The 15,475-nt window shown below is 41.6% G+C and overlaps 2 protein-coding genes across 6 annotated transcripts in view; one reads left to right on the top strand and one right to left on the bottom strand.

Annotated features, from left to right (window-relative positions):
- The window catches only part of LOC106608613 (protein transport protein Sec24D), a 34,314-nt gene extending 26,891 nt beyond the window's left edge, over nucleotides 1-7,423 (top strand). For all 3 annotated transcript variants that reach the window (XM_082977421.1, XM_014206649.3, XM_014206648.3), the window contains exons 14-23: nucleotides 517-633; nucleotides 764-934; nucleotides 1,386-1,482; nucleotides 1,734-1,879; nucleotides 2,225-2,363; nucleotides 3,316-3,434; nucleotides 3,796-3,975; nucleotides 5,207-5,398; nucleotides 5,548-5,637; nucleotides 6,179-7,423. In XM_082977421.1, coding sequence (XP_082833547.1) covers nucleotides 517-633; nucleotides 764-934; nucleotides 1,386-1,482; nucleotides 1,734-1,879; nucleotides 2,225-2,363; nucleotides 3,316-3,434; nucleotides 3,796-3,975; nucleotides 5,207-5,398; nucleotides 5,548-5,637; nucleotides 6,179-6,319 — 1,392 coding nt within the window. In that variant the 3' untranslated portion in view covers nucleotides 6,320-7,423. The remainder of the gene's footprint in view (nucleotides 1-516; nucleotides 634-763; nucleotides 935-1,385; nucleotides 1,483-1,733; nucleotides 1,880-2,224; nucleotides 2,364-3,315; nucleotides 3,435-3,795; nucleotides 3,976-5,206; nucleotides 5,399-5,547; nucleotides 5,638-6,178) is intronic.
- Nucleotides 7,424-11,758: 4,335 nt separating this feature from the next.
- The window catches only part of LOC106608614 (Kv channel-interacting protein 4), a 182,931-nt gene continuing 179,214 nt past the window's right edge, over nucleotides 11,759-15,475 (bottom strand). For all 3 annotated transcript variants that reach the window (XM_014206652.3, XM_014206653.3, XM_045721635.2), the window contains exons 7-8: nucleotides 15,179-15,241; nucleotides 11,759-15,051 (exon numbers count right to left, since the gene is read on the bottom strand). In XM_014206652.3, coding sequence (XP_014062127.1) covers nucleotides 15,004-15,051; nucleotides 15,179-15,241 — 111 coding nt within the window. In that variant the 3' untranslated portion in view covers nucleotides 11,759-15,003. The remainder of the gene's footprint in view (nucleotides 15,052-15,178; nucleotides 15,242-15,475) is intronic.

Here is a 15,475-nt window from a genome sequence, read left to right as displayed (position 1 = left end):
ACCTCTAGTCAAGATATTCTCGATGGTGCAGCTGTATAACTTTTTGAGGATCTGGGCACCCATGCCAAATCTTTGATGTTGCCTCCCCTTACCACCTGGGGGCGGCCCGTCAGGAAGTTAAGGATCCAGTTGCAGAGGGAGGTGTTTAGTCCAGGGTCCTTAGGTTAGTGATGAGCTTTGTGGGCACTATGGTGCTGATCTGTAGTCAATGAACAGCATTCTCACAGGTGTTCCTTTTGTCCAGGTGGGAAAATGTGGGTATGATGGTGAGTCGCAACTAATTTGGGTCACGAAGACCATTGACTCTGTTGCTTTAGCAATCTGTTGACCTAAACTTAAACCCTAGAATCCCCTCACTGAATGTGAACATAATGAGACCCGTCTAGGTCAAATCAATGTTGTTCCCTTCATTGAAACAGTCATACGAGGAAATACTTGCATGTATACACCTTTTTCCAGTATTCACTCTCTCCTGTTACCTCTCTGTAATATTATATTTATTTTTGTCCTCTCCAGACAGCAGAATGCAGTGGCAAGCTGTTCATCTTCCACTCATCCATCCCCACTGCCGAGGCCCCTGGGAAACTGAAGAACAGGGACGACAAGAAGCTGACCCACACAGAGAAAGAGAAGGTGAAGAAAAACAGCCAGTCTTTTACATTTAAAACAAAGTGCACCATATTATCATTGTCTATTAAAATGTTTTGAGTGTGTGAATAGTGTGCTTTCTAAGTTTGTGTTTGGATCCCCTGCGGTGTCCTAGACTCTGTTCCAGCCCCAGAAGGGTGTGTACGAGCAGCTCTCCCAGGACTGTGTGTCTCAGGGTTGCAGCGTGGATCTCTTCCTCTTCCCCAGCCAGTATGTGGACCTCGCCACCATGGGAGACGTCCCCACACACACAGGAGGCTCCATTTTCAAGTACAGCAACTTCCAGGTATACACAAACAGTAATGCAAACAACTGCACAACACAGTTGTTTTTTTTTTGGTCATTTAGCAGACACTCTTAACCAGAATGACTTACAGGTGCAATTAGGTTTAAGTGCCTTGTCCAAGGGCACATAAACAGATTTTTCACCTAGTCAGCTCAGGGATTCGAACCAGCCGCCTATCTGTTATTGGCCCAACACTCTAACCGCTAAGCTACCTGCCGTCTAGTTCCGAAGAGTGCTCCTTTTATGCCACAGAACATCTTATTTTGTCCAAACTGCCATTTTGAGTCCATGAATCCTTATCTTATTGAACACATAATTACTCTCATTACATGAAATGCATTCGAGGCCATATCTCATTCAGATCTTGGCACTGGACCAATATTCCATGGAGTATAATTGGGGGAAACTCTGTTACCTTGTGGTTGACTGTGTCACTACCTGTGTATTTCAGGTGGAGATGGATGGGCAGCATTTCTTGAGTGAACTTAGGAAGGATGTGAAGAAGGCCATCGGGTTTGACGCCATCATGAGAGTCCGCACCAGCACAGGTAATTCAGTCAACTGTTTTTAGTGTATTGCACTTGTATGTACTTAAAAAAAAGAGGTACAGTTTAGATTGTAGAATTTAGTAATATCTTTAAATTACATTTGTTTCCAACAGTTTTACATCGCCAGATAATTCCATTGCTTAAATAATGCATTGATTAAAAGGTATTTAGGTAAAATTGGTTTTAATACTGCTAGACTGTATTGCACTTCAAGACACTAACCCATAGTTTTCCCTTGTCTCTCCTGCCAGGCTTCAGGGCTACAAACTTCTTCGGTGCTATCCACATGAACAACACCACAGACGTGGAGATGGCTGCCGTGGACTGTGACAAGGCTGTGACTGTGGAGTTCAAACACGATGACAAACTTAGCGAGGAGACGGGCGCACTCATGCAGGTGTCTCTCACACACACACACACACACACACACACACACACACACACACACACACACACACAACAAACAAAAAAAATAACGCTAAATTGTTTTGCTGAAGTCATATCAAGCTGCTGTTTTGAATGGTTACCACTAATCAGATATTTAGGCTCACTGCAAAGTGGATAATTGACTGCAACAAATACAAATGTGCATCATATTTAATAACCAATGTATCCCATTCACAATGTGTGTTTTCAGCCAAAGGTTCCACAAAGCCTTAAACATCCTACTCTGACATGTACGATTGAAATCATGACAGACTTTTGACCCACTAACGGCTTCTGTGTGTGTTCCGTTTCCCAGTGTGCCTTGCTGTACACGACCGTCAGCGGCCAGCGTCGTCTGCGGATCCACAACCTCAGTCTGAACTGCAGCGCCCAACTGTCTGAGCTATACAAGAGCTGCGAGACTGACGCCCTCATCAACTTCTTCGCCAAGTCAGGTGACTACACACAGCAGAGTATTACTGTATTTATGCTTGTGTTCATTAAGGTCCAAATGAGATGTTCAATAAATCCACTTCCCATCTAGGCATAATGAATGCGATTCGATATAAATAATATATCAGTTCAAATAAAGAGACATGCTCCGGAACTTTGGCGACTAAGTATTTGTATAAACCTTTGGGCTGGATGTGTCTGTAGTTCATACATGCGGAATCTATGAGAAGAATTACTCTTACCTCAATTAGCGACGAAATGCGTTTGAAAGCGACTGTTTTTCTGGAAGCTGTGCTGCATCATTTTTTCCCTACATTTTCCCCCACATGGGCCAGCCCCCTAGCATTTTGAGTTCTACCAATGAGCTTCAGCCCCTTGCCATTTGAGTGACAGCTAGCAAGAGGCACATGATGCACACACAGCACAGCGAGAGAGAGGGCAATGACGTGGTGCACATATCTGCACATATGTGACGTAGTACGCAATTTTCAGGGACCACTTGGCTCGTGAGTGCTACTTTCAGATCTACTGGCTAAAAAGTATACAAAAGTACTGGAGAATATCTTTAAATAGTCTGATCATTGGATGTAACATACTTGGCTGGTGTGTTTTATTATGCATTATTCAGCATAATGATTCCGAGTATGTAGACCTATATCTGCGAAATCTGCTTAGGTCGACTCGTGACTTGTGGCTTCAACATTGCTGGTCGATGGTGTCATAATTCTACTTTAGTTAAATACACCTCATGCATCACTTTAGCTTCCTGATACCCGGTATATCTAAATCACCTTATAAGAGTCTTTTAAAACCAGAACCATATGCCTCCCATAAAGTATTAGTGACAAGCAAACTTGTTGTACGACATGAGAGCACTTTAGACAGTTTTAGTGTGGGAACACATACTGACCTACAAATGCCCTCTACCTCTCCCTTCATCCCTCTCTCTCCCAGCGTACCGTGCCATGCTGAACCAGCCCCTGAAGACGGTGAGGGAGATCCTGGTCAACCAGACGGCCCACATGCTAGCCTGCTACAGGAAAAACTGTGCCAGTCCCTCCGCTGCCAGCCAGGTCAGCGGCACAGAACACTGTGGATACATTTCATAGAATAAAACGTTGTCCTTTTTTTTTTTTTTTTTGTCTGTGTTATGGGCGCTTTTTACAAATGCAGTGGTGTGATTTAACTCCTAGGCTGGTGACATTTCAAGTATCTAGTTTCAAAGAAGTGTACAAACATCCATTAACTTACAGGTGCAGGGTACAAAAGTAAACTGATGAAAGACCGATGCATTCCTGCACATTTGATTCCTACGGCAGTTTTAGCTTTGCTTTCGTCATTTCAAGTATCGCAAACATTGTTACTGTGGTGTCAAGGAGTCGTGTATTAGGCATTCTAACTTGCTCCTCTCTCCCCTTGTGTATCTGTGTGTAGCTGATTCTGCCTGATGCCATGAAGGTGTTCCCAGTCTACTTAAACAGCCTGATGAAGACTGGTCCCTTGGTAGGCAGCGCTGAGCTCTCTACAGACGACAGGGCTCACCAGAGACTCATCACCATGGCCATGGGGGTGGAGGATACCCAGCTGCTGCTCTACCCACGCCTTGTCCCACTGGTGAGACAACGCTCTCCTGCCTTATCCCACTGAAGAAACCGCATACACACAAACACACCCACCTCTGGCTCTACCCATGCCACATCAATCTCACTCCCTCTCTCGGAGGTCCTTTTTACCAACTGCAATTCTATTTTTTTTTATGATCATGATACCTGTTTCCTTCCTCATTTAGGTAAATGGACCTCCAATCTTAAGTGTTCTATCACTATCCCACTTCCTGTCATGTCATCATATTGTTAGTGCGGAGTTCTGGCTACATGGTTTTCACTTAATTGATGTCAAAAGATACTCTGGGATATATACTGAATATCACTCTGGTCAAGGGATACAATAAAGAAACTGAAAGATATTCAGTGTGGATCCCAGACTAATCAAAGTATTCTATTAAGGTAAAGATGACCCCTGTTCCTGATGAACAGCAGAGGGCAGCATTTCGCTGCAGCTCCCTACAACGGAGTTGACGCATTTACTAGTTCTTTGGTATTGGCATCCGTAAGGTGTGACATCCTCTTATTTGATATGGCAACTCATTCCACAAAAATGATGGCATTTGTATGAGGTTGTGTATTGCATGCCAGCACACAAACAATTACCCAGCAAAACCTGCCATTTTGAGGTGGCTGATGAAGAGACGCTGAATGAATAGTGCGTGTGCATGAGACTTCAGAGAAGAGTATGAGGGTAAATAGTTGCCCTCAGTAGAATAATTACATGCTTCATAATTGTGACAAAATGGCTCATACAATGGCAGTTATTTGTTCTCCTTCACATCAATTGCCATGTTTGCTGGGAAAGTGCCAGGCACTTGTGATTAATTTTGTTTTCATTTGTGGGTCACAGCAAACACGGCAATTGTTTTAAAGAAATACTTTAATACGTGTATAATTAGGGTTGGAATGTTCCTCCTAATAATATGCTGCAAACTCTGGAGCACTGCTCATCAGAATGAAAGTGCAAGATGGATTTAACTTGTCAACCTACCTTGATATGGCAAAAAATAGTAGCAGTCGCATTGAAAAGGTGTACAGCTCAATATTTTGTAAGGACTCATCTCAAAATGCTTTCATTGGGTCAATACTGTCATAATGGGGTACATCTCAATACTCTATTGTTGGGGTCCAGCTTATACAATGATTCTTGTTACAGATTGTGGTCTAATATGGCAGTCATGTGCAGCCCCCTCCATATCTTCGATGAAGTTATATTCATTCATTGATTCCTCCTCCAGCACAATATGGATGTTGCCAGTGATGTGGTGCCAGCTCCAGTGCGCTGTTCTGAGGAGCGCCTGACAGATGCTGGCATGTTCCTGCTGGAGAATGGGCGCTCCCTCTTCCTGTGGCTGGGCCAGGCCTGCCCCCCAGAGCTGGTCCAGAGAGTCTTCAATGTGCCCTCCTTCGCCCACGTGCCCGCTGACCTGGTGAGGACCAGAACTCCCTTACCCCCAAGCTCTACAGAGGATGGGGTGTTTTGAAGCACCTTAGTTAGATACCATTAGTTCAGATATTTGAAAAGTTCATTCACAACAGCGTAGAAAGAACATATCACTAATATTCATGTGTTTTCCAGAGCTCCCTGCCAGTTCTGGATAACCCACAGTCTAAGAAGCTGCGTTCCATCATTGACTCATTGCTTGACCAGAGGCCCAGCGCCATGAAGGTACAGTATTCGATGTATTGGTTACTGTTACTATGCATACTTTCCACTGGATGTGTAGACTACTTTGATATAATTAAAGAACGGTATCTGTTTGTTGAATTGGGAAACAAACGTAGCCATATTTATCACATGGTAATAAATCTTACTTTTAAGACCTGGGAACAATAAAATCACATTCAACAGGCTGCCCAAGCTTACACTGTTTTGCTTGAAAGCAACTGCCAAAAAACGAAAGGAGTAGTGAAATATGTTGCTGTTGATATAGAATAATATTAATAGTAGACTGGGTGAGTTTGTGCAGCAGTGCACACCCCAGGTCCTCGAGGGCTACCAGGTCTGCTGGTTCCATTCTAGCTGATGAACACCTCCCAAGATGCTCATCAGCTAGAATGAAAACCAGGAGTGTCTTCTCACTATTTACATCATTTAGCAATTAAGTGCCAGGGAGAAACAAAAACAAACAGGACTGTAGTCCTTGAGGACCAAAGCTGTGCACTGGAGTTAGGGTAAGGTCGTAAGCTGACTCTGTTCCTGTGTATAGCTTCTGATCGTGAAGCAGAAAGACCGGTCTGAGTTGCTGTTCCGCCAGCACCTGGTGGAGGACAAGGGGCTCCACGGTGGAGCCTCCTACATGGACTTCCTGTGCTACGTCCACTGCGAGATCAGACAAGTCCTCACTTAACCCCCCCCCCCCCCCCCGGATATCACCTCTTACAGACTCCATAGCTGCCTTTCCAACAACCCTTTAACCCATTATTCCACACAAACCTACAGGACTACTGTTCTCTCTCTCATCTGTCAGAGTATCAGGATCTGTGCTCCAGTCTGCATTGTATATTTGTCTACATATGAGTCAGTCTGACTTCTTTATGTCCGCAGAATTGATGTACATGAACAATTAACTGATTTATATGTAAATTGCCAATGGTTGTAAAAGGAATTGCTGGGGTTCAGGACACATTAGGCCCTCCGGACCACATTTGCAACAGACAGTTGGTTTCACTATTGAGTAAACCCAATTTTTATTAGTGTATATTTAGCTTTTTTATTGCCAATGTCTGTTTTTAAGCACATACATTCCTTGTCACAATTTCTCATTAGGGAAGAGTTGACAGAATTTCACAGCATTAAATGCTAATTTAGCCACATGGGTTGAAATAAACATCTGGTTGCCATGACTAAAAATTGGTGCCGTGGCTATTAAATTAATGGCTCACTCCACCATTAGTGATTGGATTCCATTGTTTTTCAATTCCCCTCAGGTCAGGAGAGAATTTCCTAGCTAGATTATTGATACAAGACCAAATCCAGTGACAACTCACTGACAAACATGGGAAAAATAACCCCAAAAATCTGCATAGTTTTACATTCCACACTCTTAATTCCAATTGTATACCTTGTTTTTTCTCATCAAGTTACTGCTTATGTCTCATTTGCTGGCATTATCATTACTTTAATATATAAAGTCAATTATTGGTTGTTTGTATGCGAGATGGAGTTTTGGGGGAAATGGAGTTCCTGTGCCAGTTCAGTCTGCCTTAATTATTTTTGTTGTAAATATAGGCCACTAGTCTATTCCAGTGAGATACAGATTTCAATCTGTAAGGTTTGTATGCAAACATATCTCAGGTCCTACCTAGCAATTGTGGTGCAGAGATGGGAAAACAGTGGCGGAACTCGAATGGATGTATTCGAGTAAAGGGGCCTTGGAGTAGATTCTGTGCCTAAAGCATATATATATATAAGTATTGTTTTTGATTAAATTCCTAACTTCTCAAAAGCTTGATGTAGTCATGTGCTTGTCTTATTTCCATTGAGATTCTCACTAACAATCTTGTTGAGCAGTGTTGGAAAAAGTACCAAATTGTCATACTTGAGAAGTAAATATACCTCAATGAAGACTAAATTAAAAGGGGAAATCACCCAGTAAAATCTGAGTAAGTCTAAAAGTATTTGGTTTTAAATATACTTGATCAAAAGTGAAAGTATGAATCATATCAAATTCCTTATATTAAGCAAACCAGACAGAACTATTTTATTTACGGATAGCCAGGAGCAGTAGGGATGTTCTCTTTTTAAGTGTGTGAATTAGACCATTTTCCTGTCCAGCAAAGCATTCAAACTAAGTACTTTTGGGTGTTAGGGAAAATGTATGGAGTAAAAAGTACAGAATTTTCTTTAGGAATTTAGCGAAGTAAAAGTCAATATAAATAGTAAAGTACAGATACACACCCCCCCCCCAAAAAAAAGTATTTTTACTTCTACGCCAGACTAAGATGTAAAATACATGAAGTGGTATAGAATAGTTTCATTTGACTGCCTCAAATATACTGAACAAAGAAACGCAACATGAAAAGTGTTGGTCCCATGATTTCATGATTGGTTGTGGTGAAATGTTCCATACATACAAAAAGCTTACCGGTATTTGTTTACATCCCTGTTAGTGAGCATTTCCCCTTTGCCAAGAAAATCCACCCACCTGACAGGTGTGGCTTATCAAGAAGCTGATTGAACTGCATCATTACAGTTTCACCTTGTGCTGTGGACAAAAGGCCACTCAAATGGGAAGTTCGGCCACAGATGTCTCAAGTTGAGGGAGTGTGCAATTGGCATGCTGACTGCAGGAATGTCCACCAGAGCTGTTGCCAGAGAATTGAATGTTAATTTCGCTACCATAAGCTGCCTCCATTGGTCTTCCCTGTGGCTCAGTTGGTAGTGCTTGGTGTGTGCAACGCCAGGGTTGTGGGTTCGATTACCATGGGGGGCCAGTACAAAAAAATAATTATAAAAAATGCATGAAATAAAATGTATGCATTCACTCGGAATAAGAGCGTCTGCTAAATGACTTAAACGTAAATGTTTTAGAGAATTTGGCAGTACGTCCAACCAGCCTCACAACCGCAGACCACGTGTAACCACACCAGCCCAGGACCTCCACATCCGGCTTCTTCACCTGTGGGATTGTCTGAGACCAGTCAACTAGACAGCTGATGAAACAGTTTCTGATGAGAACTCATTCTGATTGTCTTGGCCTTGCTCCCTAGTGGGTGGGCCCCTGCCCAGTCATATGAAATCTATAGATTAGGGCCTAATTTATTTATTTAAATTGACCGATTCCGTATGAACAGTAACTCAGTAAAATCATTGTTTATATTTTTGTTCAGTATAAATAAATAAAGTGGGTTCATACACCGAGTGAAAGTGCAACTCACCAAGGTCCTTGGAGTACATTTCTACACAACATAACCAATGTTCCCTCTAAAGGCGCACCTCCCTGCCAAGTAGAAGAAATATGAGCCTGTGCAGAGAACGAGATTGAACTTCACTCAACTGTCAGCAGTTTAACACGTTAATTAACACTATCAACATTTCCTTCTACTGTGAGAATTGTGATCGAATCAACTTAGCCACTTATCCATTTAGCCAACTTAGCCACTTTCAATGTAAATATACCGAAACAAAACTAACTGCAAGAGATTTTCTTGTAGGCAGAGCGCATTGGAGTAGGATTCTATCGCATTGACAGGCACGACTCCAGCTCATACGCTACACTAGGGGTACTCAACTCTTACCCTACAAGGTCCGGAGCCTGCTGCTTTTCTCTTGTACCTAATAATGAATTATGTGTACCAGGTCTAAAGCAGTCCCTGATTAGAGGGGAACAATGCAGCGGAACTGGCATCGAGGTACAGAGTTGAGTTTGAGGGCTCTACACAGACCGGTGCGCCATAACCAATCAGAGCAGACTGAGTTGTTGCACTTGTTTTTAGATCAACGTGAGTGCTGCACGCAGCCACATTTGTTCACATTCTTTGCTAGTCTGAGTTATTAGCCCAGTTATAGCTCATTCCTAGTCAACAGTGGGGGAGTGGTTGCTTCCAACAGGAGCACAAAATGTTTGCATTTCTAGCCATCTTTCTTCTTCTTGATGTTTAACGGCAGTTGTCATCCAATTTGTTGCATTACCGCCACCTACTAGACTGGAGTACAACGCCCTTATACTTTACTTGAAAAAGAAAAATATACTAAATAAATGCCCTACCATCTAACACTATACTTACCAATTACAAAATTATATAAAATCAAATTAACACCCACCCTACTCCACTAATTAAATGTATTCCTACCTCATGCCATCACCCTGAAAGGATGGGACATCACCGCTTAACACATCCTGTAACTCTTCTTCTGTCAAATCTCGCTCACCCAAATACCTCTGCAGCTGCCACCACAACCTCCATTCTCGGAGACTTCCGATCCATCCCTGCAGTACAATTAATAACCATTGCTAAAAATCCAATCTTATTGAAACTTAATTCACTTTTTGGCCTATCCCTCTGTACTGGTATATCTCTACTACTTTCACCACTCCTCCCCCTTAACCCATCTTCCTCTACTTTCTTCACTGCCTCAGCATATGACAACTTCTGCTCTACTCTAACCCTGGAAACCTCAACCTGCCTCTCTCACACACAACATTTCTGATCCCCAGCTCCATGGGCACCCCTACAATTAACACATTCCACTACTTTCCCCAATACTACACATTCCTTTCTCTCATGCCCTTCTGCACATTTCTCAGAACTTGGACCCTCCCCCCTACACACTGCTGCCACATGCCCATAAGCTTGACACATGTAACATCTTAATGTATTCGCCACATACGCATATCCTAACTTCACTTTGTCAGGCAAAGACAACTTCAAAACTCAAAAGAACAGACAATGACTTCTGTTACCCCACTCTCGCCATCCTGTCTGCCTCATATCAAACGACGAGTATCACATAAACCGGGAATCTTTGCCCTCTCCTGGTCAACGTTTATATCTACTGCTACCCCAGTTATCACTCCTTCCATTGGTGCCCTTTTCTTGAGAACGAAACAACTCACTTCTCCTGCCCCCATTCTTTTTACTTCCGAGCGCATTCTTCCTCTGCCCAACAAAAACAATTATCACTAGACTACTTCTAGTTACCCTCACCGATTCCACATGACCCACCTTTTTTTTTTTCACCCACCGTGAAAGCACAAATGAATCAGCCAAAAGGCAAGAGTTCACTTTTTCCATAAGCTTCACTCCTACTGTCAGACTTCTTCATCCTGATCCTCGGTCTCCGATAACTTTACCGCACCTACCACCTCCGATACTTCACCCTCATTCACTTCCATTTCCCCTCCTGTCTTCAGCTCCGTCTGCTTACACTTTCTACCATTCTTCTTTGACAAACCATCTCCTTTTTTCCCACCATTTTTATCCGACTCAAGCTCACCCCCCTTCCCTCACTCTCTTAGACCTCTTCTCCCTCTCTTTTTCCCTCCATTCCTTCTCCGTTTTCCAAGTACACGTCTCCTTATGATAATACTGCCGCTCCATCCCTGACACCCATCTTGTACTTGCTTTCTCTAGGGACTCCATTTCCCCCTTCCTGTTCCAACTCTGTTCTACTCCCGTCGAAGTAAGAACTAAACTTCAAGGCATCATTGAAAAAGTGTTAGTCGAAAAAAGGTTCGCAAACCCTTCAGCAATGCAGTCTCACCTAGATCAGGTCCTAGCCATCTTTGAAAAACAAGTCAGGTAAAAAGTCTTAAAGGGGCAGTGTTGTATTTTGATACATAGCCAATATGCTGAGCGTTGCATAACGTCTCTGATTCTGTTATAATAATAATACATTTTATTTTATGTGTTTTTTTGTTATATACAGGTTAATGTTAAGCCCTGTATGTTTTTTTTCAAATGTCTCATGGAATGTAGGCCTACACTGAACACCACACATTGGCTGCTACTGTAGGCTGAATGATAGAACAGCTATTTCCATGTTAAAATGTTATGGGATGTGTTTTTTCCCATTGTTTTTGATAGAAGGCCACTCTGGTAGGCCCACATTATGATCAAATAGCCACAGTAGCCTACTTGGTCACGGTTAAAACTGACTTAGAGTGGGTACAGCCTTATTGTTCACAGTAAACGCGTGGCAGAAGTTGCACAGAATTTTCAAAGTTCAAGTTTGAGCTCAGCAGATCTGAAACTTTCTCTGTGACAATTTTTTTGGGGAGGGAACATTGAACATAACTACACACCACAGTGACACACCCACATGAAATATCTGAACACAGGGGATGTGAACATTCAAACCAGTTTTATTGAATCTCTCTTATAAAATGCACTCACCTAATCACAAAGACAACTGTACATCTTAAATGTCCAGTGACTCTTAAGGTCCATTATATCACCCTTCTAATCCTATAATGGTCCGCACAAATGAAACCTACACTATCTTGGTTTAGCAGTTTCCTAGATTTAGCTAAATGGCAGAAAGATTAGTCTTTCCTTCCTACATTTGTAGAGTGGTCCTTTGTAGCTCAAAGCATGGCGCTTGTAATGCCAGGGTAGTGGGTTTGATTCCCGGGACCACCCAAGCGTAAAATGTATACGTGCACGACTAAGTCGCTTTGGATAAAAGCGCCTGCTAAATGGCATATTATATTGAGTGAAAGAGGAACATAGCTCCTTAACATTTTATAGAGGTCCTTCGAGGAAAATATACAGCACTTGTATTTCAAAATAGCATTCAAGTCATCAATGTTTTACCTAATGTGTTTAATGCTTCTCAACTCAACTCGTTTTTTCAAGACTGGAGTAACAACGTGACTCCATTGCAAGTTATTTGAATGGGTGTGGGATTTTTTATCTTGGCAGCGTCTGCATCCCTGAATTGCCAATATTTCAAAGTACATTATTTCTTTGAACCAAGTGGTAGGCTCAGAGTACCACAAGGTGGTGTTATTGTAACATTTTGTAATGGATCCAAGCCACAAACTCAGCACACAGAGGCTACTCAAATAAGTTAATAACATTGGTACATTGTGTAAGAAAATAAATACAATTTAAGTCCTGTGCATATATATCTGTGAAGGTTTTAACAGGCTTTGTTCAATAAATTCATTTCCAAGATCAGACTGAGTGCAATAAAATCTGAAATCAGAGCACCCAATTACTACCCTCATGCGCCTCATGCTATAATGATTGATTTAAATACATTAGGATGTAAGGTTGAATAACAGATTGACAGAAGTCACTTTTTTTGTTTGCCAGAGACATGTTCAATAGGGAGAACACGTTTTGAGATGGAGTGAAAGCATTAGGTACAACCTGGACTTGTCCAAGAAGAACTTGTTTAGCTGTCCCTGACTTAAATTGACCCATGTTTTTAGGAGATAATTACCCCGCTGAACAAAATCCTTGGTCAAATAAGATCAAGCTAGGTAGACAAACAAGTTATTTCCCTAGACTATGCTTACTCTTATGCACTCCAGAACACATTCCCAGGGGTACATTTACATGGATAAATAAGTTATTGCCAATTAAGGAAACAGAATATGCTAAATACTGCAGATACCTCCTTGCTCATGTCCACATTGCTTTTCACAAACTTTTAATTTAGAGATGGGCAATAAAGTAGGGTTTTGGAGCAGAAGCATCCTGTAAGTAGTGATATTCTACCCAGCATGCTCTGTCCCTGCGCATGATTGGAGCCAATCAGGACTCTAATCAGAGACTGCAGGGGCCAATCAGTCCTCATATGCAGGGAAACTGGACACGTCACAAACAAGTTGAAGGAAACCACAGGCCCTGTCCAGAAACAACCCCTACCCCTTCTATACGTATAGATCTGAGAGGACTGGGTATATTTAAGCAATATGGTCATAGCTCCACCTTGCCCTCTGATAGGCTGGGTAGAATTATCGCCATATTGTTTCCACCTGTCCAATCCTCCACTATCACTCCAGTGTTTAACTGCCATATTGTAATTATTTCGCCACTATGGCCTATTTATTGCCTTGCCTCCCTTATCCTACCTCATTTGCACACACTGTATATAGACTTTTCTATTGTATTATTGACTGTATGTTTGTTTATGTCGCACTGCTTTGCTTTATCCTGGCCAGATCGCAGTTGTAAATGACAACTTCTTCTCAACCAGCCTACCTGGTTAAATAAAGGTGAAATATATATATATATATTTTTTTTAATTGTCTAGACAGTTGGGGATAGGGGTTGTTTCTGGACAGGGCAACAGATCTACCTCTCAAAACCAAAGGATGACAGATTCGAATTTGCTTGTATAGCTTCACCCCAGTGACCCTCTGCAAAGGACAGTGATGAACATGCATATTCAAAAAGACCATAAATTCCCCCCAAGAGTGAGCTTCTGCTTAATACTGTCCACCTGACTATCCCTGTGTACATTGACTAGCATATCTACCATATATCATATCTATATCATTAAAATCCAACATACCAGTGTAACCTGCAAAATTGTTATTCAAAACATGAATGAAAACATGTCAACAGGACACATGGGGGAATACAGACATGTACGGTCAAATAAAGTACAGTACATTTAAAAGCAGCATAATCTTGTGGCAAGATAATTGTTTCTCCTAATCGCATACTCAATGTAACAGCTACCTGTGTGCTTCTAACGATACTTTTCACCGTCATCGAATTCAACTTGGAGTGCAACGTTTCATTTTAGTCGGCAAGTAAGCATGAACAAAGTTGAAAGTTCCACATAGATTCTTAGAGTATATACACTTTTTTAAAAATGGTACAATATGAAGTCTATTTTACTTGGGTGCTGGGAGAGCAAAGGATGGACCGTAGTGGCTGAAAAACCTCAGTGGTTAAGAACATTCTGGAATTCTGAGCCTGATTTCGGCATACAGTTATGTCACTATTCATCACACAAACTTTCACCTTTCAGACTCATTGTTGTCCATCTGTTCAAAGGCAGTGGCATACGATAACGCATTTAACTGGTTTCCACTAGATAACACAGGCACAAATGCAAAATTGGCAATATTGTAAAAATTCATGAAAACCAAAATCTGCTTTTTGGTTTTAATTTAAGGTTTGGTTTAAAAATCAGGGTTAAGGTTTGGAATACAATTTTAAGAAGATACATCTTAGAAATAGGCGCGGTTCATGATTTTGTGTCTGTGTTAAATAGTGATGACCCAGTTTGCTGGATTCCTGTACTGCAGATACTGTAAATGGTGACTGCAGCACAGCTGTTAAGATATATGTGTCTTTGTACACAGGAGATTTGAAGAGTTCAATCTACTTAATCAAACCACAAAACTCAAATTAAAAAGGAAAGATTGTAAAGATCAATTCTTTTTTACAGTTATTCCAGAATGTTTCATACCATTACATGTATGATTTGTGTGGTCCATTGCTACAGTTTTTCCAGAATGTTTCGTACCATTACATGTATGATTTGTGTGGTCCATTGCGCTGTATGCCGGTTGTTGGTTGGTGTCTGTTGATAGTTGAGTCCAGAGCTCTCCAGGTCAGCCACGAGTTAAATTACGTTTTCAAAGAGCTGCATCGACCTCATGATGTTCTCATCCTGGTGGACAAAGAGAGGAACTTTAGAGATGTCCATCCTTCACTGAAAATGTATGCCAGAGGTAGTAAATACTGTATTATGCAAAACATGTGATGCAATTGCAGAGAAGGCGGCGGAAATAACTCACATTTTGGCAGCAGTCAATAAACTCGTCTATGGTTACAACACCATCCTTATTTTTATCCATCTTCTGTTGGTCAGGAACATCAGAGAGGTTGGTCAGGAACGTCAAAGAGGTTGGGAAGGCAATGCAAAAATATGTATATTGTAACAGTACACATGGATGAACTAATTGGAAAGATGGAAAATAGTTAATTTCATTCCACATAACAAATGTCACTGTACTTTAGGGTAACTTGTATTTAAATAACACAAGCATTGGACTATTGGTCCATACAATAATTGCTGATGATGATGGTGAATG

Source organism: Salmo salar, chromosome 07, assembly GCF_965601325.2.
Source record: "Salmo salar chromosome 07, fSalSal1, whole genome shotgun sequence".
In the NCBI taxonomy this organism is placed as follows: Eukaryota; Metazoa; Chordata; class Actinopteri; order Salmoniformes; family Salmonidae; genus Salmo; species Salmo salar.
Note: the sequence above shows the minus strand (reverse complement) of the source record. Positions and strands in the feature narration are given on the sequence as shown.